General features: G+C 40.7%; 1 protein-coding gene and 1 long non-coding RNA gene across 4 annotated transcripts in view; one reads left to right on the forward strand and one right to left on the reverse strand.

The window, feature by feature from the left end:
- ABCD2 (ATP binding cassette subfamily D member 2) overlaps positions 1 to 19,564 on the forward strand; it is a 128,605-nt gene extending 109,041 nt beyond the window's left edge. For all 3 annotated transcript variants that reach the window (XM_056573655.1, XM_056573653.1, XM_056573654.1), the window contains exons 8-10: positions 2,269 to 2,353; positions 6,454 to 6,579; positions 13,123 to 19,564. In XM_056573655.1, the coding sequence (XP_056429630.1) occupies positions 2,269 to 2,353; positions 6,454 to 6,579; positions 13,123 to 13,333 (422 nt within the window). In that variant the 3' untranslated portion in view covers positions 13,334 to 19,564. The remainder of the gene's footprint in view (positions 1 to 2,268; positions 2,354 to 6,453; positions 6,580 to 13,122) is intronic.
- LOC130369020 (uncharacterized) lies at positions 6,922 to 19,686 on the reverse strand. Its single transcript, XR_008892644.1, has 3 exons — positions 19,559 to 19,686; positions 13,139 to 13,250; positions 6,922 to 9,552 (listed from the first exon to the last, which is right to left on the reverse strand). It is a non-coding gene; the product is annotated as an uncharacterized LOC130369020 (long non-coding RNA).
- Positions 19,687 to 22,330: the final 2,644 nt, after the last annotated feature.

The raw sequence follows: 22,330 nt of genomic DNA on the forward strand, positions 1-22,330 counted from the left end.
ATGTGGGTATTTATTTTTTTGCGTTTATGTCAGAACCGCTGTAATATCAGCCACCCCTGTGCAAATCACCAATTTAGGCCTCAAATCTACATAGTGCGCTCTCACTCCTGAGCCTTGTTGTGCGCCCGCAGAGCATTTTACACCCACATATGGGGTATTTCTGTACTCAGGAGAAATTGTGTTACAAATTTTGGGGGTCTTTTTTTCCTTTTAACGCTTGTGAAAATAAAGGGGTAAAAGGAGAAAAAGCCCCCCAAAATTTGTAGTGCAATTTCTCCCGAGTACGGAGATACCCCATATGTGTCCCTAAACTGTGTCCTTGAAATACGACAGGGCTCTGAAGTGAGAGAGCTCCATGCGCATTTGAGGACTAAATTAGGGATTGCATAGAGGTGGTCATAGGGGTATTCTACGCCAGTGATTCCCAAACAGGGTGCCTCCAGCTGTTGCTAAATTCCCAGCATGCCTGGACAGTCAGTGGCTGTCCGGAAATGCTGGGAGTTGTTGTTTTGCAACAGCTGGAGGCTCCGTTTTGGAAACACTGCCATACAATAAGTTTTTCATTTTTATTGGGGGGGACAGTGTAAGGGGGTGTATATGTAGTGTTTTACCCTTTATTATGTGTTAGTGTAGTGTTTTTAGGGTACATTCGCACTGGCGTGTTACGGTGAGTTTCCCGCTAGGAGTTTGGGCTGCGGTGAAAAATTTGCCGCAGCCCAAACTTGAAGCAGGAAACTTACTTTAAGCCTGCCCGTGTGAATGTACCCTGTACGTTCACATGGGGGGCAAACCTCCAGCTTTTTCAAAACTACAACTCCCAGCATGTACTGACAGACCGTGCATGCTGGGAGTTCTACTTTTGCAACAGCTGGAGACACACTGGTTGGAAAACCTTCAGTTAGGTTCTGTTACCTAACTCAGTATTTTCCAACCAGTGTGCCCCCAGCTGTTGCAAAACTACAACTCCCAGCATGTACTGATCGCCGAAGGGCATGCTGGGAGATGTAGTTATGCAATAGCTGGAGGTATGCAACTACAACTCCCAGCATGCCGAGACAGCTGTTTGCTGTTTGGACATGCTGGGATTTGTAGTTTTGCAACATCTGGAGGGCTACAGTTTTAGAGAACACTGCAAGGTGATCTCCAAACTGTGGTCCTCCAGCTGTTGCAAAACTTCAAATTCCAGCATGCCCTGACGGCAAACAGTTGTTTGGGCATGCTAGGAGTTGTAGTTTTGCAAGATCTGGAGGGCTACAGTTTAGGGACCACTATATAGTGGTCTCAAACTGTAGCCCTCCAGCTGTTGCAAAACTACAACTCCCAGCATGCCCAAACAGCTGTCTGGGCATGCTGGTAGTTGTAGTTTTGCAACATCTGGAGGGCTACAGTTAGAGACCACTGTATAATGGTCTCAAACTGTACCCTCCAGATGTTGCTAGGCAACTCACCGACCTCCGTCGGATCTAGCCGCACGTCATCGCCGCCCGCCGATCTCCGTCGCCCGCAGCCTCCGTCGCCCGCCCGGATCGATAAGTGGATCTTCGGCGCCGGTCCCCGTCGTTTCCCCGTCCTGCCCCGTCTGTTGTGGGTGGGCAGGACGGGGAAAACTAAAGTTAACCCCCCCGCCCCCGATCTGCTATTGGTGGTCGTGTCTAGACCACCAATAGCAGGGATAGGAGGGGTGGCACCCCTGCCACTTCACTCCTATGCCTTCAGGGGGATCGTGGGTGTCTTAGACAACCACGATCCCCCTTAGATTTTGGGTCACCGGGTGACTATAGACCCGTAATGACCTGGAATCGCGCAAATCGCAAGTGTGAATTCACTTGCGATTTGCCGTGATCGCCGAAATGGGGGGGGTCTGATGACCCCCCTGGGCGTTTGCACGGGATGCCTGCTGAATGATTTCAGCAGGCATCCCGGTCCGATCCCCGCCCGGTGCGCAGCGGGGGCCGGAATTCTCCATGACGTACGCGTACGTCATGGGTCCTTAAGTACCAGGGTGTCATGACGTACGTGTATGTCAAGGGTCCTTAAGGGGTTAATAAAGGAAGTAGATAAGGAAAAGCTTATGTTTTTGGGGCGGAAATACATATGTTTCTCCCTATGTATTTCTTTTACATTGATGCAATCCCATCAACACAAAAACCTATTTTTCAATGTGTTAATGTTCTATGTGGTAATGACATATATAGCAGTATTTAGATTGATGTACACATTATCTTTGTAAAATATCTAAATGCTTAGACTTTTTATGTTTATGTACAGGCTGGGATGCTGTCTCAGATTGGAAAGATGTTTTGTCAGGAGGCGAGAAACAAAGGATGGGTATGGCCCGAATGTTCTACCACAAGTAAGAATAATATTTTGTTTTTAGCAAATGCATTTCAAGTAATACACATTTTGTTTTATCTTTATTAAAATTATTTTCTATCTTTAAAGCTTTTAGTACTCAGCAGCCAAAAAAGGAAAGAAGAATTATAATAGGCTTTACAAATAAGTCATAATCATAGACAGTACATTAAACAAATGAATAATAAATTAATTATGTAATAGGACGGCTTAATGAATGCACAGGATATAATTCTGAAAAGTAGACGATAAAAAAGAGAGCATTACTTTATATAATAAAGACATAATTCTTTATATTCTGTAATAAAGTGCATTAACCCTTTAAGGACCCAGCCAATTCTCACTGTAGGACCCGGCCATTTTTTGCACATCTGACCACTGTCACTTTTAACATTAATAACTCTGGGATGCTTTTACCTTTCATTCTGATTCCGAGATTCTTTTTTCGTGACATATTCTACTTTATGTTAGTGGAAAATTTTGTCGATACTTGCATCATTTCTTGGTGAAAAATTCAAAAATTTGATGAAAAAATTGAAAGTTTTGCATTTTTTTAAACTTTGAAGCTCTCTGCTTATAAGGAAAATGAATATTCCAAATAAATTATATATTGATTCACATATAAAATATGTCTACTTTATGTTTCCATCATAAAGTTTACATGTTTTTACTTTTGGAAGACATCAGAGGGCTTCAAAGTACAGCAGCAATTTTCCAATTTTTCACAACATTTTCAAAATCAGAATTTTTCAGGGACCAGTTCTGTTTTGAAGTTGATTTGAATGGCCTTCTTATTAGAAATACCCCACAAATGACCCCATTATAAAAACTGCACCCCTCAAAGTATTCAAAATGACATTCAAAAGGTTTGTTAACCCTTTAGGTGTTTCACAGGAATAGCAGCAAATTGAAGGAGGAAATTATAAATCTTCATTTTTTACACTCGCATGTTCTTGTAGACCCAGTTATTGAATTTTTACAAGGGGTAAAAGGAGAGAAATCTTCCTAAAATGTGTAACCCAATTTCTCTCGAGTAAGAAAATTCCTCATATGTGTATGTCAAGGGTTCGGCGGGCGCAGTAGAGGGCACAAAAGGGAAGGAGCGACAGGATTTTGGAGAGTGAGTTTTTCTGAAATGGTTTTTGGGGGGCATGTCACATTTCGGAAGTCCCTATGGTGCCAGAACAGCAAAAAAAAAAACACATGGCATACTATTTTGGAAACTACACCCCTCAAGGCACGTAACAAGGGGTCCAGTGAGCCTTAACACCCCACAGGTGTTTGACGACTTTTCGTTAAAGTTGGATGTGAAATTATTATTATTATTTTTTCACTAAAATGCTAGTTTTCCCTCAAATTTTTAATTTTTACAAGGGGTAATAGGACAAAATGCCCCCCAAAATTTGAAACCCCATCTCTTCTGAGTATGGAAATACCCCATGTGTGGACGTCAAGTGCTCTGCTGGCGCACTACAATGCTCAGAAGAGAAGGAGCGCCATTGAGCTTTTGGGAACCATGTGCGTTTACAAAGCCCCCCGTGGTGCCAGAACAGTGGACCCCCCACATGTGACCCTATTTTGGAAACTACACCCCTCACAGAATTTAATAAGGGGTGCAGTGAGTATTTACACCCCACTGGCGTTTGACAGATCTTTGGAACAGTGGGCTGTGCAAATGAAAAATAAAATTTTTCATTTTCACGGACCACTGTTCCAAAAATCTGCCAGACCCCTTTGGGGTGTAAATGCTCACTGTACCCCTTACTACATTACGTGAGGGGTGTATTTTCCAAAATGGGGGTCACATGTGGGTATTTATTTTTTTGCATTTATGTCAGAACCGCTGTAAAATTGGCTACCCCTGTGAAAATCACCAATTTAGGCCTCAAATGTACATGGTACGCTCTCACTCCTGAGCCTTGTTGTGTGCCCACAGAGAATTTTACGCCCACATATGGGGTATTTCTGTACTCAGGAGAAATTGCGTTACAAATTTTTTTCCTTTTAATGCTTGTGGAAATAAAAAGGATGGGGCAACACCAGCATGTTAGTGTAATTTTTTTTACACTAACAAGCTGGTGTAGACTCCAACTTTTCCTTTCCATAAGGGGTAAAAGGAGAAAAAGTCCCCCAAAATTTGTAGTGCAATTTCTCTTGAGTACGGAGATACCCCATATGTGGCCCTAAACTGTTTCCTTGAAATACGACAGGGCTCCGAAGTGAGAGAGCTCCATGCGGATTTGAGGACTAAATTAGGGATTGCATAGGGGTGGACATAGGGCTATTCTACGCCAGTGATTCCCAAACAGGGTGCCTCCAGCTGTTGCTAAATTCCCAGCATGCCTGGACAGTCAGTGGCTGTCCGGAAATGCTGGGAGTTGTTGTTTTGCAACAGCTGGAGGCTCCGTTTTGGAAACACTGCCATACAATACGTTTTTCATTTTTATTGGGGGGGGGGGGGCAGTGTAAGGGGGTGTATATGTAGTGTTTTACCCTTTATTATGTGTTAGTGTAGTGTAGTGTTTTTAGGGTACATTCGCACCGGCGTGTTACGGTAAGTTTCCCGCTAGGAGTTTGCGCTGCGGTGAAAAATTTGCCGCAGCCCAAACTTGAAGCAGGAAACTTACTGTAAGCCTGCCCGTGTGAATATACCCTGTACGTTCACATGGGGGAGCAAACCTCCAGCTGTTTCAAAACTACAACTCCCAGCATGTACTGACAGAACGTGCATGCTGGGAGTTGTACTTTTGCAACAGCTGGAGACACACTGGTTGGAAAACACACTGGTTGGAATCCCGGTCCGATCCCCGCCCAGGGTGTCATGACGTACGTCAAAGGTCCTTAAGGGGTTAATGTTCAGGTGGCACTAACTCATAAATCCATAGGCTGTATTAATATAGATAAAAGTGGTGCAGAGTAGCAAATGTCTTAATTCCTTAGGCCTCTAATAAGCATTAACAAGGAGAAAAATGCAGCACTCCACATTTCAAAAGGCTTGTTTTCTTTATTCATACAAACATGTGTAATGTATCATCTATAAAGCTTGGTAAAAACCTTATGAAGCTTAAAGTGAATCTGCCAGCAGCATCACCCACACTAACTTGTTTATATAGGGTAATAGTGTGGGTGATGCTGATTGTAACACAGGTTACCTTTTTCCAATATGTTGTGCCATCCCGGAGATATTTTGAAAAATTCTAATATGCAAATGATCTTCTTAAAGCACTACGGCCATTTCCCTCTCCTTTGTACACCATTCTGCCTGCCCAGCTGATCCCTGGAATACCATCCCTTTTATAAATATCCATCTTCTCCATAGCTCATCACCAATAAGTGCTGTGACCTTGGGAAAGCGGCGCATGTGTTGATCATGGTCCAAACCAATCATGACACGGACACAGCATGTATCCTCAACATTCTGGAGAGAAAAATGTTTCAAGATGATCATTTAGCATAATAGAATTCATAAATATATATCTTCGGAAAGGCGCAACAGATTTGAAAAAACTTATACTGCGTTGCAAGCAGAATCACCCGCTATATTACCCTGTATCAACGGGTTAGGGTAATGCTGCTGACAGATTCCCTTTAAAACATTGAATGTTTGACACTAGCATCATGGCTTCCATTCTGTAAGAAGCCTTGACTTCAGAGGTCACAACATTCTGGAAAGAATAGCTGCTCTGGGGGTGTTTTCCAAACAGCACCACTCCAGATCAAGTACTGTGTTAGAATTGTATATCAGGGATCTCCACTAATAAAACTCTGAGAAACTCTTTTAAGGGTGTATTCACGTGTACAGTATCCTGCGCATATTTGATATGCAGAATTTGAAGCTGTAGATTTGAGGCTGTGTTCAGTCATTTAGTTTACGTTGAACTCTGCAACATAGAATATGCAGCTTCAAATCCTGAGCTTCATATATGCACAGGATACATCCTAAAGAGGCATCAAACATGTCTTACATAGCAGAAATATCAAATTCTTCCCTATTACTGTTCCCAGACTTTACAAATTAAGAAAATGTGTCTTATTTAGTGACACAATGAGCAATTCCCATATGTGGAATTTTTTTTATATGTTTTTATTTTTTCACAATAGGCCACAATATGCATTGCTAGATGAGTGCACAAGTGCTGTGAGCATAGATGTGGAAGGAAAGATATTTCAAGCTGCAAAAGATGCTGGGATAAGCCTCCTTTCCATAACCCACCGTCCATCTCTTTGGTAAGCAATCATTTTAAATGAAGGGTACAGTGAATGTCTCACTACTAAACTCAATACTCTGCTATACAGTTAAAAACACCACTGTACACAATGAGTTCCTTCTACAAAAACAGACTTCATTTTAAAATATGTATATAAGTAAAATGCCAGTAAATACAAAAGTGAAAAAAAAAAACCATATATATATATATATATATATATATATATATATATATACACAACTGATACACATAGTTAAAGAGTTTTACAGCTAAAGAAACAACCGGTGTATGGTGTCAAAAATAAATAAAGCAACTTACTAATATGATGTCATTATCTTTACTGCACATATCTTCCATTATCAGCTGAGCTGTTTAGCTTATAGCTGTGATATCACGTCACACTCACTAAAAACAAAGCTTCCATGCCCCCTCCCCTACTGTCTGCTCAGGAAATGACCATTAATGTGAAGAGGGGGAGCTTATATTACTGCTCATTAAATTTTAATGCACCAGGTAGCGTTTCTCTGGTAAGACAGCAGTGAGCCTGTTCTGACTGAAACTATTCTGACTGAGAAATGTTTTCTGCTACTTTGAAATCTAATGAGCAAAGCTGATATGTAGAGATCTTTGCACTATGGCTAATAACTTTATGTTAGTAAGTTGCTTTAGCATCAATTTTTGACGCCATAAAAAAGTTATTTTTTTGGCTGGACAACCCCAATAAGCCATGCCTCACATTATAAACAACTTTTCTATAAATTAGTTATAAAGCAAAGATAAACAATTTTGTAATATATCTTATTAAAGAAAATACCTCTTATGCCACATATCAGACTGTTTTCCTCCTCTCTGCCTTTTGCACTGATGCTGGTGCCTCCAATATTCCACTCCTGGCCTCCGCAAAGATCCTCTTCTCTTCCTGCTTCTTGTGGTCAACATGTCACGCTGACCCTCAGCCTATCACTGGTCAAGACGGGACATCGTTGTGGCCGGCGATTAGCTGAGCCACAGTGTGATGAGGCAACCACAAGAAGCAGGAAAAGGATCGCCAGATGTTTGCAACGGAAGGCATCGAGGAAGTGGTGGGAGATAAGTCCAGTTGAAAAAAAGTTTTATCTCGGAGTACTCCTTTAACAGCAGCACTGTTTATTCCTTCAGGCTGCTTTTACCTTTGTGTGTTTTTAGAAATACACTCAAATTTACAGACGCAGCAAACTCTCTCACTATAGACCTATAGTCATAAAGTGTATTCTCATCTCTAAGTGAAGTTAAAGATCCTGTAAGATCATGTGCAGATTTTATCTTTAAAAGTAAGTAATCAATGCAGAGTCTTTTTATGCAAACTTTTTGTTTATAACAGTAGATGCACTTTATCTCCTCCCCAACATTTGGCATGCATGTAAGTTAACTGTGTCCAGGTGTATGAAACCAACTCAGGAGCCAAGCCCCTTCTATATCCTGTGTGTGCTAGCTGCTTTCTGCAGCTGAAGGTGACTGGCAACAGAGTCCACTTTGATGTTTGAATGCATCATCTACGAGGTTAAAAAACAGGTAACAATCCTGCCATGCCTCCAATGGGTGGCGCTGCAACGCAGTCATAGGTCGCAAGTCAGTTTTCATGGCAGCCAGCAAGGGCCTTCTGAAGTCCCCTGTGGCTGTTAACCAAAACCAGGAGTGGTCCTAATTCAGAGAAAATTTATAATAGCAGATCATAGAAGTGACAGTACTCTGTAATCTGATAATAATACTGTAGTCTGTACAAATGAATAGAAGAATGCTTCGACGGTTGCCCTGGAGTGGCAAAAAAAAAAGTGTTAAGGAACATGTGGGGGAGATTTATCAAAACTTGTCCAGAGGAAAAGTTGATGAGTTGCCCATAGCAACCAGATACCTTTTTTCATTTTTGAAAAGGCATGTAAAAAATGAAAGAAGCAATCTTATTGGTTGCTATGGGCAACTCAATAACTTTTCCTCTGGACAGGTATGTTATTTATCCCAAATGGTGAACACCATAAACAGAAAGAAAAAAATACTCAATGCAATAATTTTTTTTGTCACCTTACATCCAAGATGACATGCAATAAAAAAGAAAATTAAAATGTAATAGGGGTCAGATTGTGGTGATGCAAATCAATTTTTTATTTTGTAAATAGTAAAATCAAACAAAATCTGTTTGGTCAGTTTTTTTTAAACCAAAACCAGGATTGGACTCGATTCAGAAAAAATTTATAATGGAAAGATTTCTCACTTGTTCTTTATTTTGGACCCTTTGCTGGTTTTGGCTTAAAGGGAACCAATCAGCATATTTTAGCATATATAACGCTTGTCACTGCGTTATATATATGCTAAAATCATTATCCTCACCATCCCCGGGGGACGTTTGTGCCCTCAGGGATGGTGAAGATATTGAGTTATAAATTCCCCACCGGCCACCTGGAAAGTAGTCCCCTGGACAGGGACTTGCACTTACCAGCTCCATTCACTGCGGCAGTGGCACCGTAATGTAAAACGGAAGGGAAATAATTACAGTGTTGAAGATGAGGAGGAAAAAAAACGTAAGGGAAACAATAAAATGTTCATATGCCAGAATTTCCGTGCGGAATTCCACTTGGAGTTTTGCACAGAGATTCCGCTGCAGCAGAGTCCGGTTGAATTTAACTTTATTCTGCTGCGCTGTGCACATGGCGGAATTTACGTGCCTGATGTTTCTGGCATGAAAATTCCAATTTACGTATTTGCAGAAAAAATGAACCTATGGAATAGATAGCTGTCTATGTCATCATATTATGCCGGCACCCGCAGTCTGCGGAATGTTCACTCTGAGATTTTCCGGGCAGACATTCCGACATGTTAACATAGCTTTAAATAGTATTTCCAGCACATATATGTCTTTGACCCCCTTTCTGTTACATTTTATATTTAATATTAATTCAGTCATGCTTTTGGACAATTATTGCTGTTCTCATTGTCTTCACCCAGCTCTTCTTTTGTCCTAAAAGGCAAATATTACTAGTTATTAATGGGAGCAGTGCATACACTATTACATTACTAGACAGAAGAATGGTAACAGCTCTAATCTTTCCGACTTCTTGATGACAGATCTGTCTGGTGAAGGCACCCCTAATATTTTTGTGGGGCCAATTGTACTAAATGCTATTCTGCAATTTTGTAAGGGTAGGTTGTTTTTATGTAATTCATTAAAACTGGCATGCTACGTGATCAAGAGATTGCATAGTAAAGTCTCCTAAGGGCCTAAGAAAATAATAATAATAAAAAAAATGTTTTAAATATTTTTCTCCAGCCTAAAACTATTCTTCAGGCCTAAAACTGTTGATGAAATCGGGTAAGTATCAAAGATACTGCATGTAAGGGTTGACACAGAGCGCTGCCAAAATAAAATTTTACAATAGTAAATACAAATGTAGCGATTTATTTCATGTAACATGTTTCAGAATCGATCTGACCCTTTCTTCAGACAAGAGGGTTCAGATCAATCCTGAAACGTGTTACATGACATAAATCGCTACATTTGTATTTACTACTGTAAAATTTTGTTCTGGCAGTGCTCCGTGTCATCCTTTACATGCAGTATCTTTGATACTTACCTGATTTCTCCAATATTGTCTGCCTGCCAGTGTGGAGTAAAGGGGAGCTGCATCCTCATTTGCCCTTGTTTTCCCTGCTGAATGAAGACTACTACTACCACCACCATGGTCGGAGTGGAGCAATAGAGGATATACCTTCTCATTCACTATATTGAGAGTTGTGCCTCGTACATGCACAACAGTATCCGGTGAGTTGCTTCCTATCAGCAGGGCATTGTCATCACCTGAACTACTGGATTCTTCACATTGGAGCACCTCTGGGTGTTTTTTTTTTTTAAACTATTGATGGCCTATCCACAGGATAGCCCGTCAATAGTTAATAGTTGGGAGCACCAGAAATAACCCGGAATCCTCTGGCTCCATACACTGTTTGTAGTTTTGGCACAGTGTAAGGCTGGGTTCACATCAAGTTTTGTCCCATACGGCAGGGGCAGCTGAAAACTTGCGCTCCCGAATGCGGTTCCGTATGTAATTCATTTCAATGAGCCGAGCGGAGGGAAACGCTGACTCCGGTCGGCTCATTTTTGCCCCGTATGCGGTTTTCCCACCGCACCTAAAATCGTGGTCGACTATGATTTTAGGTCCGGTGGATAACCACATACGGGGCAAAAATGAGCCGACCGGAGTCAACGTTTCACTCTGGTCGGCTCATTGAAATGATTTACATACGGGACCGCATATGGGAGCGCAAGTTTTCAGCTCCCCCTGCTGTATGCAGTCCCGTATGGGACAAAACGTGATGTGAACCCAGCCTAACTGCAGAGCAGCTCCTATTCACTTCAGTAGAAGTTGGCCATTAAAGGGGTACTCCGGTGGAAAACTTTTTTTTTTAATGAACTGTGCCAGAAAGTTATACCGATTTGTTAATTACTTCAATTAAAAAATCTTAATCCTTTTAGTACTTTTTAGCAGCTGTATGCTACAGAGTAAAATCTCAGTCGGGCTGATCAGGACCATTGTGAGGAAATCACGAAGTCCCGATCAGCTAGGACACAGCAAGAGGGTGCCTTACCTGCCTCCTGCACGTCCGATCGCCGAATGACTGCTCCTTACCTGAGATCCAGGAAGGAGCAGTCAAGCAACGATAACACTGATCAATGCAAAGCTATGTAAAAGATCAGTGTGTGCAGTGTTATAGCCCCCTATGGAAGCTATAACACTGCAAAAAAAAAGTGTGAAAAAAAAGTTAATAAAGATCATTTAACCATTTCCCTAATAAAAGTTTGAATCGCCCCCCTTTTCCCATTTAAAAAAATAAAACTGTGTAAATAAAAATAAACATATGTGGTATCGCCACGTGCGGAAATGTTTGAATGATAAAAATATTCCAAAGTCCAAAATAGCGTATTTTTGGTCACATTTTATATCATGAAAAAATGAATAAAAAGCGATCAAAAAGTCAGATCAATACAAAAATGGTACCGCTAAAAACTTCAGATCATGGTGCAAAAAATGAGCCCTCATACTGCCCCATACACGGAAAAAAAATAAAAGTTATAGGGGTCAGAAAAGGACAATTTTAAACATTTTAATTTTCGTGTAGTTATGATTTTTTTCAGATGTATGACAAAATCAAGCCTTTATAAGTAGGTATCATTTTGAACGTATGGACCTACAGGATAAAGATAAGGTGTCATTTTTTCCAAAAAATTTACGGCGTAGAAACAGAAGCCTCCAAAAGTTACGAAAGGCCGTTTTTTCTTCAATTTTGGTGCACAATGATTTTTTTCCCGTTTCGCAGTAGATTTTTGGGTTAAATGACTGATGTCATTACAAAGTAGAATTGATGGCGCAAAAAAAAAGCCATCATATGGATTTTTAGGTGCAAAATTCAAAGGGTTATGATTTTTAAAAGGTGAGGAGGAAAAAACGAAAGTGCAAAAATGGGAAAACCCTTGGTCCCCAAGGGGTTAAATGAGTAAAATCGGCTTCAAAACATTTAAAAAAATCTGATTTTTTTAAAACCAATTTACATAAAAAAATTACAAAAAAAACTGACAAAATTTACATGGCTACCGTAAACTTATGAAAAAACAGTGTGTGAACATAGCGAATAGCTATGCTAACACATCTTTTTTGAGTCTCATTATGAGCTGTAAAAAAAACAGATTAAAAGCAAAAAACAGGTAAAAAAAAAATAAAGTGTAAAGCTTAGGCTGCTTTCTCACTATAAAATGCATCCGTTTTAAAGATCCGTTTGATGTTCTGTTATGAAAACCCTGAAAATCGGCCATTAAACTTCCGTTACAAAATCCCATACGTCCGTTAGAAGATCCCATTATAGTCTATGGGATTTTTACATTATCCGTTTTAATCCGTTATAGTCCGTTAGTAATAACGGACGTTATTTTGTGAAGGGAGAATGAATGGAAGAAATAGTGCATGTGCTATTTCTCCCGTTACTATATTCCATCACAATATAACCTCCGTTATTCATTATGGACTATAACGGATTAAAACGGATAATGTAAAAATCCCATAGACTATAATGGGATTTTCTAACGGACGTATGGGATTTTCTAACGGACGTTTAATGGCCGATTTACAGGGTTTTCAATAACGGAACATTAAACGGATCTTTAAAACGGATGAATTTTATAGTGTGAAAGCAGCCTTAAGGCTTACTAATGCTTCTGCATTGGTAATTTGCAATGTTGCAATAATAGTAAAAAGATATTTTAAAACAAAACAAATCTTGCACATCAAATATGCACAGGATGCGTAAATACACCCCCAATGGATACTAATATGTGGAAGAATAAAAATATTTCTAACACATAGATTGATTATTATAGGAAGTGATGTGATGTTCGCAAAACTTTTCAGTGTGGTACATCAGATATCACAACATACAGTTATAGTAGTTTTTTTGTTACCATTAATGGACATTTTTGTTGTAGAAAGGTAATAATGATTGGATTTATTAATGAAATCATGCTTTAATTATATTTTCACAGGAAATACCACACTCACTTGTTGCAGTTTGATGGAGAAGGTGGATGGCGGTTTGAACAACTGGATACTGCCACACGTTTATCATTAAGCGAAGAAAAACAAAGACTTGAGTCTCAGCTTGCTGGAATACCTAAAATGCAGCAGAGATTGAATGAACTGTGTAAAATCCTAGGAGAAGACTCAGTGCTTAAAACTGTTTGTGAAGATGAGTAACTCTTTCAGGTGTCATTGTCCACTCTGTATTATTATTTTTTACACAAGTTTACACAGATACAAAGACTATAATGTATTTTGTAATGAATGTACTCTGTGCATGGTAAGAGATATTGGAACCTGGGTTGAAAGGATGGATGAATAAAAGAACAAATAAATATTTAAAAAAAATATTAATAATATGCCTAAATAAGAGGTAACAACGCTTCAGATTTAAAGAATCTGGATTTTATGCTACAGTCTCTTTTTACTTTTACAACTGATCAAATGCAGTAGACAACCCCTTATTTAGCTATTGTACCACTTGCTTTTACCTCTTCTTCAGAGATATATTGTAATTCTGCATTTTTCCTGCAGGACACTGTAGTGTAAGCAACCCTGACATTGTACTTCCCCTGCTAGAATTATCTATTTGCAGGCAATTTGCCAGAAAGGAAAGCATCTGTGATTAGATTCAGAAAGGTGCCACTTTAAGGAGCTGTCCACATTGCACAACAGCATTAAAGGAAATGTATAATCAGAACATTACATGTTATACAAACCTTTTTTGTGAGTTTTGCTGATTTTTATTTATTTTTTACTTTCCATGTCACTATATGCAAAAATGTTGAAATACTATAATTATCAATCTGGCCACCAAAGCACTCACAATAGGTAGACTTCGTGTTTTAGGTAGCTATATTTTTAACTATGCTTTGAAGGCTAGGGTGGGTTAGCAGAATCACCTTCTTATCATTGGAGGAAGGGGTAACAATGACAACAGAAGGCAGCTCTTTTGTACTACTAAAGACTCCATACACACCATCCTAGACTAGACAGCTGAGGTATGCAGTTTTCTATGTACTTGGCGTAAGAATAATCCAAACACCTCACTGTCTATTCAATTAAAGAATTGCAAAATAGTCCCCTATTATAGAGAGTTCAGCAAAGTTATCAAAATAAAAAAAAAAATGCCAGTTGTGTATTTACAGTACACACACAAATGCTCTTATAGATGTCCCCTTTTTGTAAAAAGTGCCCCCTCTTTATGTGAATAAATAAGTCTAACATAGTATATTTATTTGTTTATCATTACACATGGATAAGAGTTGATTACCTTTTGACTAAGGAACTATTTGCTATACACACTTCAAGCCACAGTTCCCCCTGTACATGCCAATCACAGTTCACTCACATGATTGCCAGTCACAGGCTCCCAGTTATTGTCAGCCACATTTCCCTCCTGTAATTGCTAGCCAGCTCCCATAATTTCAACTACAGTTGCTCAGTTCCCACTGCAGTTTTAGAGAATAAGTTCACCTCCCATGCTCTGTGCCTTCTGTATGACGATCTATGGAGTAGTCTTTACCAACTCTAGACAGTAACTCTATAGACAATTGCAGTCCTGATAAAAAAATATATATATATTTTTTTTTCCCGGTCGCCATGACAGCAACACCTGAGAGAGGGACTCCGCCCCTAGGGACAGGAAACCTGAGGATAAAAAGAAGAAACCTCCTCCTCGGCCTCAGTGTGTTTCCCGTGCCTAAGGAAGCCTATCTGGGGCAGGAGTCCCTGTCCCAGGTGTAGGATGAATGCCGAGGGCATGCCGAGGCTATACTAAATCCCTGTAGTCTCAGAGTATGGGTGGTCCTGATCAGTCTCCCTAGTCTGGGAGTTGTACGTCTGGCTCCACTTCGCCTGCCCGTTACCTGCTGGTGTCCGGTGTCTCACACAGGTCCGGGCGGGCGGCGGAGTAACAGAGCACGTTCCTCTGCACGTGTCTACAGGGTGCAACGAGCTACACAGGAGGAAAAACCGTTTTGCAGTGTGGAAGTGTGGTCTGATTTAGACCGCAGCCGCATAGGACACCATCCTCCGTTGTGGATGCCAGCCAGCAATTGCAGCCTGCATGCATGAGCTCCAAGGAGGACCCCAGACGGGACCCTGCTGAATCTGTTCTCTGTAGCCAGTGTTTCCTTAGTGTATCCGTTTCATTTTGGGGATATTTTTTTATAATACCTTGTTTGGTCTTGTTTAATACATGTAGTGTAATACATGAGTGTAATACATGTAGAACAAGGTTACCTCAGGCCTATGAAAAGACGACTTGTCCATCATGTGTGGCCATGGTTTTCTCAGCCATGATTCCTTAAAAACAGATTAAAATTCTGCTCCTACTTCGGCTCCTACTCCTGAAACCACTATTTCCACAGTTGTGCAACCAACGGGGTCAGAGGAGGAAGAAATTGCTGTAGAGATGGCAGAATCTGATGAGGATTCCTCTTCAGTTGAGGACACTACTTCAGGGAGGCCTTTCTTTCAGTCAGAAGACACTGGTAATTTAATTAAAAATATACGATTAACCATGAATATAGAAGAAAAATCAATCCAGGACATTATGTTTGAAGGATTAGAGCCAAGAAAACATAAATCCTTTCCCATCCATAGATGCATTTCTGGGTTAATCAAAAAGAAATGTGAAAATCCTGAAAAGAAGGCCTTCCTCTCCAGAGCATTTGACAATACTGAGTTAACGGAATGGGAAAAGGTGCCTAAAATAGCCGTAGAAATTTCCAAAGGCTCCAGGAAAGGTGCCCTTCCTTTAGAGGACTTAGGAGTTCTCCAGGACCCTATGTACAAAAAATCGGAAACCTTTTTGCGTAGAACCTGGGAAGCCGCCACTGCCTCCTTTAAGCCTAATGTGGCGGCTTCCTGGGTTGCTTTGATTCTTTGGGTGGATCAGCTATCCTCAGACATTCAGAATCAAGTCCCTCATGAAGAATTATTAAATGCCATGCCTTTTATTAAAAAATCTGCAGCATTTCTGGCAGACGCATCATCAGATGCTCTTAGGTTATCAGCCAGAACTGCAGCGCTTTCTAATTCTGTCCGCAGGACTCTATAGCTAAAGACCTGGCTTGGTGACATCACTTCAAAGAAGAAACTTTTTTTTATCTTCCTTGTGAGGGAAAATTACTGTTTGGAAAAGCAGGGGATAGGAAGAAAAATTTTCCCTTTTTTCCTTATAAATCCAAACAGTATTTTCCCCCCAACAGAAAATCTAGGGGCGTAGATCTGAAGATACTTCAAGATGGCGTTTTCCCAAAAAATCCAAAGGGTATCTCTTTAACCAGGCCTCCACAAGTTCCAAAAAATCTAGTCAGCAATGAGAGTCTGGGACGAGTCGGGGGCAGACTGAGAAAGTTTGTGGCAGAGTGGGAAAAAATTTCAAACAATTCTTGGGTCTTAAGCACCCTAAAAGAGGGTCTCTGCCTGGAGTTTCTCAGTCTCCCTCCGACTCGCCTAAGAGTGACATCAAGTCACTCGGGTCCCACAAGGTTAATAGCACTTCAAAAAGAAGTTATGTCCTTGCTTAAAAAGCAGGTTCTTGTCCCAGTACCTCAGGAAGAAGTAGAGTTGGGTTTTTACTCTACCCTCATTTTGGTAAAAAAAAACGACAATACTTTCCGTACCATTATAAATCTAAAGCCTCTAAACCAGTATCTCGTCTACAAAAAGTTCAAAATGGAGACAGTAAAGTAAACAGTGAACCTGTTAACAAAAGACTGTTTTATGGTCTCTATAGACTTAAAAGATGCCTATCTACATTTCCCAAAACATCCAGATTACCAGAAGTATTTATGCATAGCATTAAAATTAGAAACAGGACTAACTCACCTATAATTCAGGGCCTTGCCGTTTGGAATAGCCGTAGCCCCCAGAGTGTTCACCAAAGTAATATCCGAGATGGCAGCACACATCCGAGAAGGGGTAGGCTTATTCGTCCCATACTTAGTCACAGAATTTCTAATCACACTATTGCAATCCTAAAAAAGTTAGGTTTGATTATAAATTGGGGAAAGTAATCCCTGGTCCCAGAAAACTCTTTCTAGGCATAATCCTAGATTCTCAGCAACAAAAGTCTTTTCTTCCAGACCAGAAAAAAAAAAAATCCAAAACAAAGTGAGGGAAGTATTGACTTGCCAGTCCATTTCCATAAGAAAGGGGGATGTCGTTGTTGGGCCTATTAACTGCAGCTATTCAAGCATCACCTTGGGCTCAATTCCACTCAAGGGCTCTACAAGAAAATCTACTCAGCTGTTGGAACGGTGCAGTAGAAAGCCTAGATGAAATGTTTCCTCTAGCTCACAAAACCAAAGACTCGCTTCTCTGGTGGTTAATAGAAAGCAATCTGAGCAAAGGCCTAGACTGGGTCCTAGGAAGTCCAAAAATTCTCACAACGGACGCAAACCCTTGGGGATGGGGGGTGCATATTGGAGAATTAAGTTTTCAGGGTCATTGGGATCCTCAAGAGTATTCCCTTTCTTCAAACACTAAAGAACTGGCAGTCTACTATGCTCTAAAGGAAACGCAACACCAGCTGTACCAAGAAAACATAAAGATTTTTTCAGACAATACAACTACAGTGTTGGTTATAAAGCGCTGGGGCACTACAAAAAGCGAGTTGCTTATGCAGATTGGAGAATTTTTTTTTACTTTGCAGAACCATGTCTCCATTCTTTGTACGCTGTGCATTTGAAAGGAGCTTTAAACACAAAAGCAGATTACCTAAGTCGCCAACAATTACATCAAGGTGAGAGGAGATTGAAACCAGAAATTTCCAAACAAATATGCAGTCCTTTGGGGATTGCCAGAAATAGATTTATTGGCCACAAAAAGCAACAGACAAGTGCGAAAATTGGGCAGTGGATGCTCTAACTCAGCCCTGGAAATGGGAACTAGTATACATATTCCTTCCTCTTCAGTTGCTTCCCAGAATAATCAAGAAAATAAGAATGGAGTAAAAGTAATCCTGTTAGCTCCCCTTTAGCCACGCCAGGCGTGGTTTTCAGCGCTGAGAAAGCTATCAATGTCGGATCCCTGGGTTCTTCCGCAATTGCCAGACCTTCTAACCCAGGGTCCAGTGTCCAATCCGCATTTGAGAAGTCTCCAGCTGACAGATTGGCATTTGAGAGGATGATACTCAGGGACCAAGGTATTTCAGATATGGTAATAACTACTTTACAGGCCAGCAAAAGCAATAACTAATAAGATCTGTTTCAGAGTTTGGAAGACTATTTAGAATTTTCTTAACCAACCTATTTCTGCAAAAATCTGTCCCGGACATTCCAAAAATCTTTTTTCGCAAACAGGTCTGGATAAGGGTTTGAAAATTGCCACTTTAAAGGTTCAAGTGTCTGTTTTGGGAGCTTTGTATAACACCAAAATTGTGGATCACCCCTGGGTAATAAGATTTTTTAAGGCACTTAAAAGGCTTTCTATTTCTAGGGTCCCGAAAGTTCCCTTGTGGGATTTTTCTTTAGTATTGAACGCATTCCTTTCAGAACCTTTGGATGTCATTCCTCAAAAATGTTTTGTCCTTAAAGGGGTTTTCCGGGCAAAAACATCTTATCCCCTGTCCAAAGGATAGGGAATAAGATGTCTGATCGTGGGGGGCCCCGCTGCTGGGACCCCCCGCGATCTCCCTGAAGCACCTGCATTCTATGCGGGGCTGCGTCTCCAGTTTCTTAAACCTCCCTTAGACATGAATGGAGGGGGCGTGGCGTGATGTCACATCCCCAGTCCCGGAAACCCAGAGGTTTCCGAAATTGGAGACGCAGGCCTGCATAGAATGCGGGTGCTGCAGGGAGATCGCAGGGGGCTCCCAGCAGCGGGCCCCCCGCGATCAGATGTCTTATCCCCTTTCCAAAGGATAGGGGATAAGATGTTTTTGCCCGGAATACCCCTTTAAAACTTTACTTTTAGTAGCAGTTACCACCGCTAGGAGGGTAGGTGACCTTTCAGCCTTAACCAGTGGGGAACCTTATACAAAGATTTTGGAAGATAGCATAGTATTTCTCACCGATCCTGCCTATCTTCCTAAAGTTGTCTCCACTTTCCATGTATTACAAGAAATTGTACTCCTGTCATTTTGTTCCAATCCTTCTAATGACAGAGAAAGGTTCTTTAGCACCTTAGATGTTAAAAGGTGTGTCCTTAAATATCTAGAAAGAACTAAGGATTTCAGAAATTGTAATGTTCTTTTTATTCAATTTGCAGGGAAAAATAAGGGCAAGAGTTCTAGTAGTAATTCCCTGTCTAAGTGGATTAAACATGCTATTAGTTTGGCATATTCAGTGTCAGGTTTACCTGCCCCACTTGATCTTAGAGCTCACTGAACCAGAGCTGTAGCCGCCTCTTGGGCGGAAAGAAGGGGCGCTTCTATAGATCAGATCTACCTACCTGGTCTTCACCTCACCTGGTCTTCACCTCATACTTCCCTTTCTTTTGGTCGCAAGGTCTTGCATTCAGTTATCCCATCCTAATTGGTTCTTTTCTGATATTCTCTCAGGTGGTGCTGTCATGGCAACCGGGAAAGCCGTTAATTACTCACCGGTAATTCTGTTTCCCCAAGCCATGACAGCACCAGGGAATTCCCACCCTATGTTTTCAGTTGTTATTTCCACACGTGGTGGGGGTCCACTTCTTTTTTGTCTTTTCTTCAAATATGTTATTTTATGTTATGCTTACTAATTAAGAAGGCTCTTCTGTTCTCTGAAACTCACCGAGGAGGAGGTTTCTTCTTTTTATCCTGTTTTCCTGTCCAAAGGGGCGGAGTCCCTCTCTCAGTTTGTGCTGTCATGGCTCAGGGAAATAGAATTACCGGTGCGTGATTACCGGCTTTTTTTATTTTAACTAGTAAGTAAAGTAAAATAGTAATACAGCCCTTTAAAACAATAATTTGATATTTATATGCTATATAATGTGATTAATTACTTGAAGTATACATATATAGACTGTTTCATAGTAGTAAAACAGTTTGGATTGTTCATATGAAAGGGCATATTTGGTCACATGCTCCGAAAAATATTTTCAGAATAATAAAACACCTTTACTTTAAAGGGACGCTGCAGGCAAATGACATTGATACACTGTGCATTGCAGGGCCAGAGGAGGCATAGCATGACTCAGGGATCCAAAATAAAGAGTAATCATGCACTGCAATCTCAGGCCCTGCTTTAGGCACAGTATATCACCTTCTCCTTTTTTAAGTATTTTTAAGGCCATGTTCACACGTCGGAATTTCCGTGCAGAATTCAGCATTGGAATTCTGCACAGAAATTCCAGAGCAGCAGAGTCCGTTGAATTCAAAGGAATTCTGTTGCTCTGTGCACACAGCAACATTTCCAATTTCTGTGTCCCCAGAAAGAATCTGTTCATTCTTTCTGCGGACTCCGCACGGAATGCATAGCCGTCTATGAGACGGCACATTCCTGTGTTGTCTCAGCGCTAGGCATATTATGCTGGCACCCACAGTCTGCGGAATGCCATATATACATTTGATATATAACTACATCTTATGTAAGTTATGCAGAACAATGTATAGGGTTGCACATCATTCAATGCTAATAACCTGTTACTGACTATTAAAGGGAAACTGGCACCTTGTTAACCAACACTAAACCCAATAAACCCGGTTAAAGTGAGGGTGAACCTGATTAAAAATAGGTATAACTCTGTACTCAAGGTCCAGAGATTCCGGCTGTATACATCACCATTGCTAATATTCCCTGTGCAATAAAGGCAGGAGCTGGTATACAGAGCTTCCCTGTTTGTCTCCCCTTCTGATCTTTTATGCCCACCTACCTCATAAATATTCATAAACCTATCACCCATGTGAGCGCAAGATAAGTGGGAATGTGGGAGCAGAGAGACTGGAGGCAGGGAAGCTATGTAGCTAGATTAGCAATGGAGGCAGGGATATAAAAAATGGTAAATGGTCTATACAGCCAGGATCTCCAAAACCAGCCATCTGGGATCCGGGTGAATCATACTACTTTTTTTTAATTAGGTTCACCAGCATTATAACTCTGTGTATTGGGTTTAGTACGGTTGAACAATGTGTTAGTTTCCCTTTAAGGAACAATGCAAGTGTAGCAGTGGTAAAATGGCAAATGTCACCATTGTCTGAGTAGGTCATGTTTTTTTTATCCAGGCAATTAGTACACATAGTAGTAATCTAAATGACTTAAAGCATTACTATGACAAAAACATTTTTTTTTTACATGATCTTTGTTCAGTTGGGGTTTCTGTGCTGAGAGACCCCTCAACGATTGCTAAGTATAGGCTTTTTTTTCCAAGGGAGATAATCCACTGCAAGAGCTGTTGGGAACCAGCATATTCTTCTCTTTTTATTGAAAACACATGCATACTTTGCCAAACCAAGTGTGCATAAATATGTTGTGGTCAAGAGGAGTAGCTGTCATACAAATAAGCATTTCAACCAACCTGAACAGCTATTGCCATATGGCCACCTTAAAGGGGTATTCCAAGATTTTTTTTCTTCAGCCTTTGAGCCCATGATGGCAAGTTATAATAATGTGTAATATGCTTCTATTACCTCCGTATCCTGCATTGTTACAATATTACGTATCGGACCCGCATCTAGAAGAGCTGTAGTGCAAGTCTTATTTTTCTGTTGTCTCTGACCTTTCCCAGCATTCCAAGTGACCGGAGACAAATTGTGTTGCATGCTTTGTGCGCTAGAATTTTTGACCAAACAATTCAAGAAACCTAACAGCTCTCCACTTTATTTAGAAAACCCCAAAAAGGGCTGTGGCTGCTGGAAAAAGAAGGTGTGGTCGATATTCCAAAGTCAGGTCACTTTGCAGTATGGCCAACGGGCAGTTTCTCACTCACAATCCTGTGGGATGTGGGTGTACAGGCTCTCAACGTCCACGCTGGCCAATGAAAAATATGGCTGCCAGCTGAACATTTTTCATTGGCTAGTGTGGATGTTGAGAGCCTGTACACCCGCATCCCACAGGATGTGGGTGTGCAGGCTGTCCGTCAACGTATGGAGGCATTATAGAAACATGATTTAATTTTTATTAATTATATTTGGGATATGTTAAAATTTGTATTGAGCCATAATATATTTCAGTTTAATGATGAGGAGAGGAGAGCTTTGAGAGACAGGCATCGGAATTAGAGGAGAAGCCCTTCAAAAAGCTA

This window comes from Hyla sarda, chromosome 4 (genome assembly GCF_029499605.1).
Source record: "Hyla sarda isolate aHylSar1 chromosome 4, aHylSar1.hap1, whole genome shotgun sequence".
In the NCBI taxonomy this organism is placed as follows: domain Eukaryota; kingdom Metazoa; phylum Chordata; class Amphibia; order Anura; family Hylidae; genus Hyla; species Hyla sarda.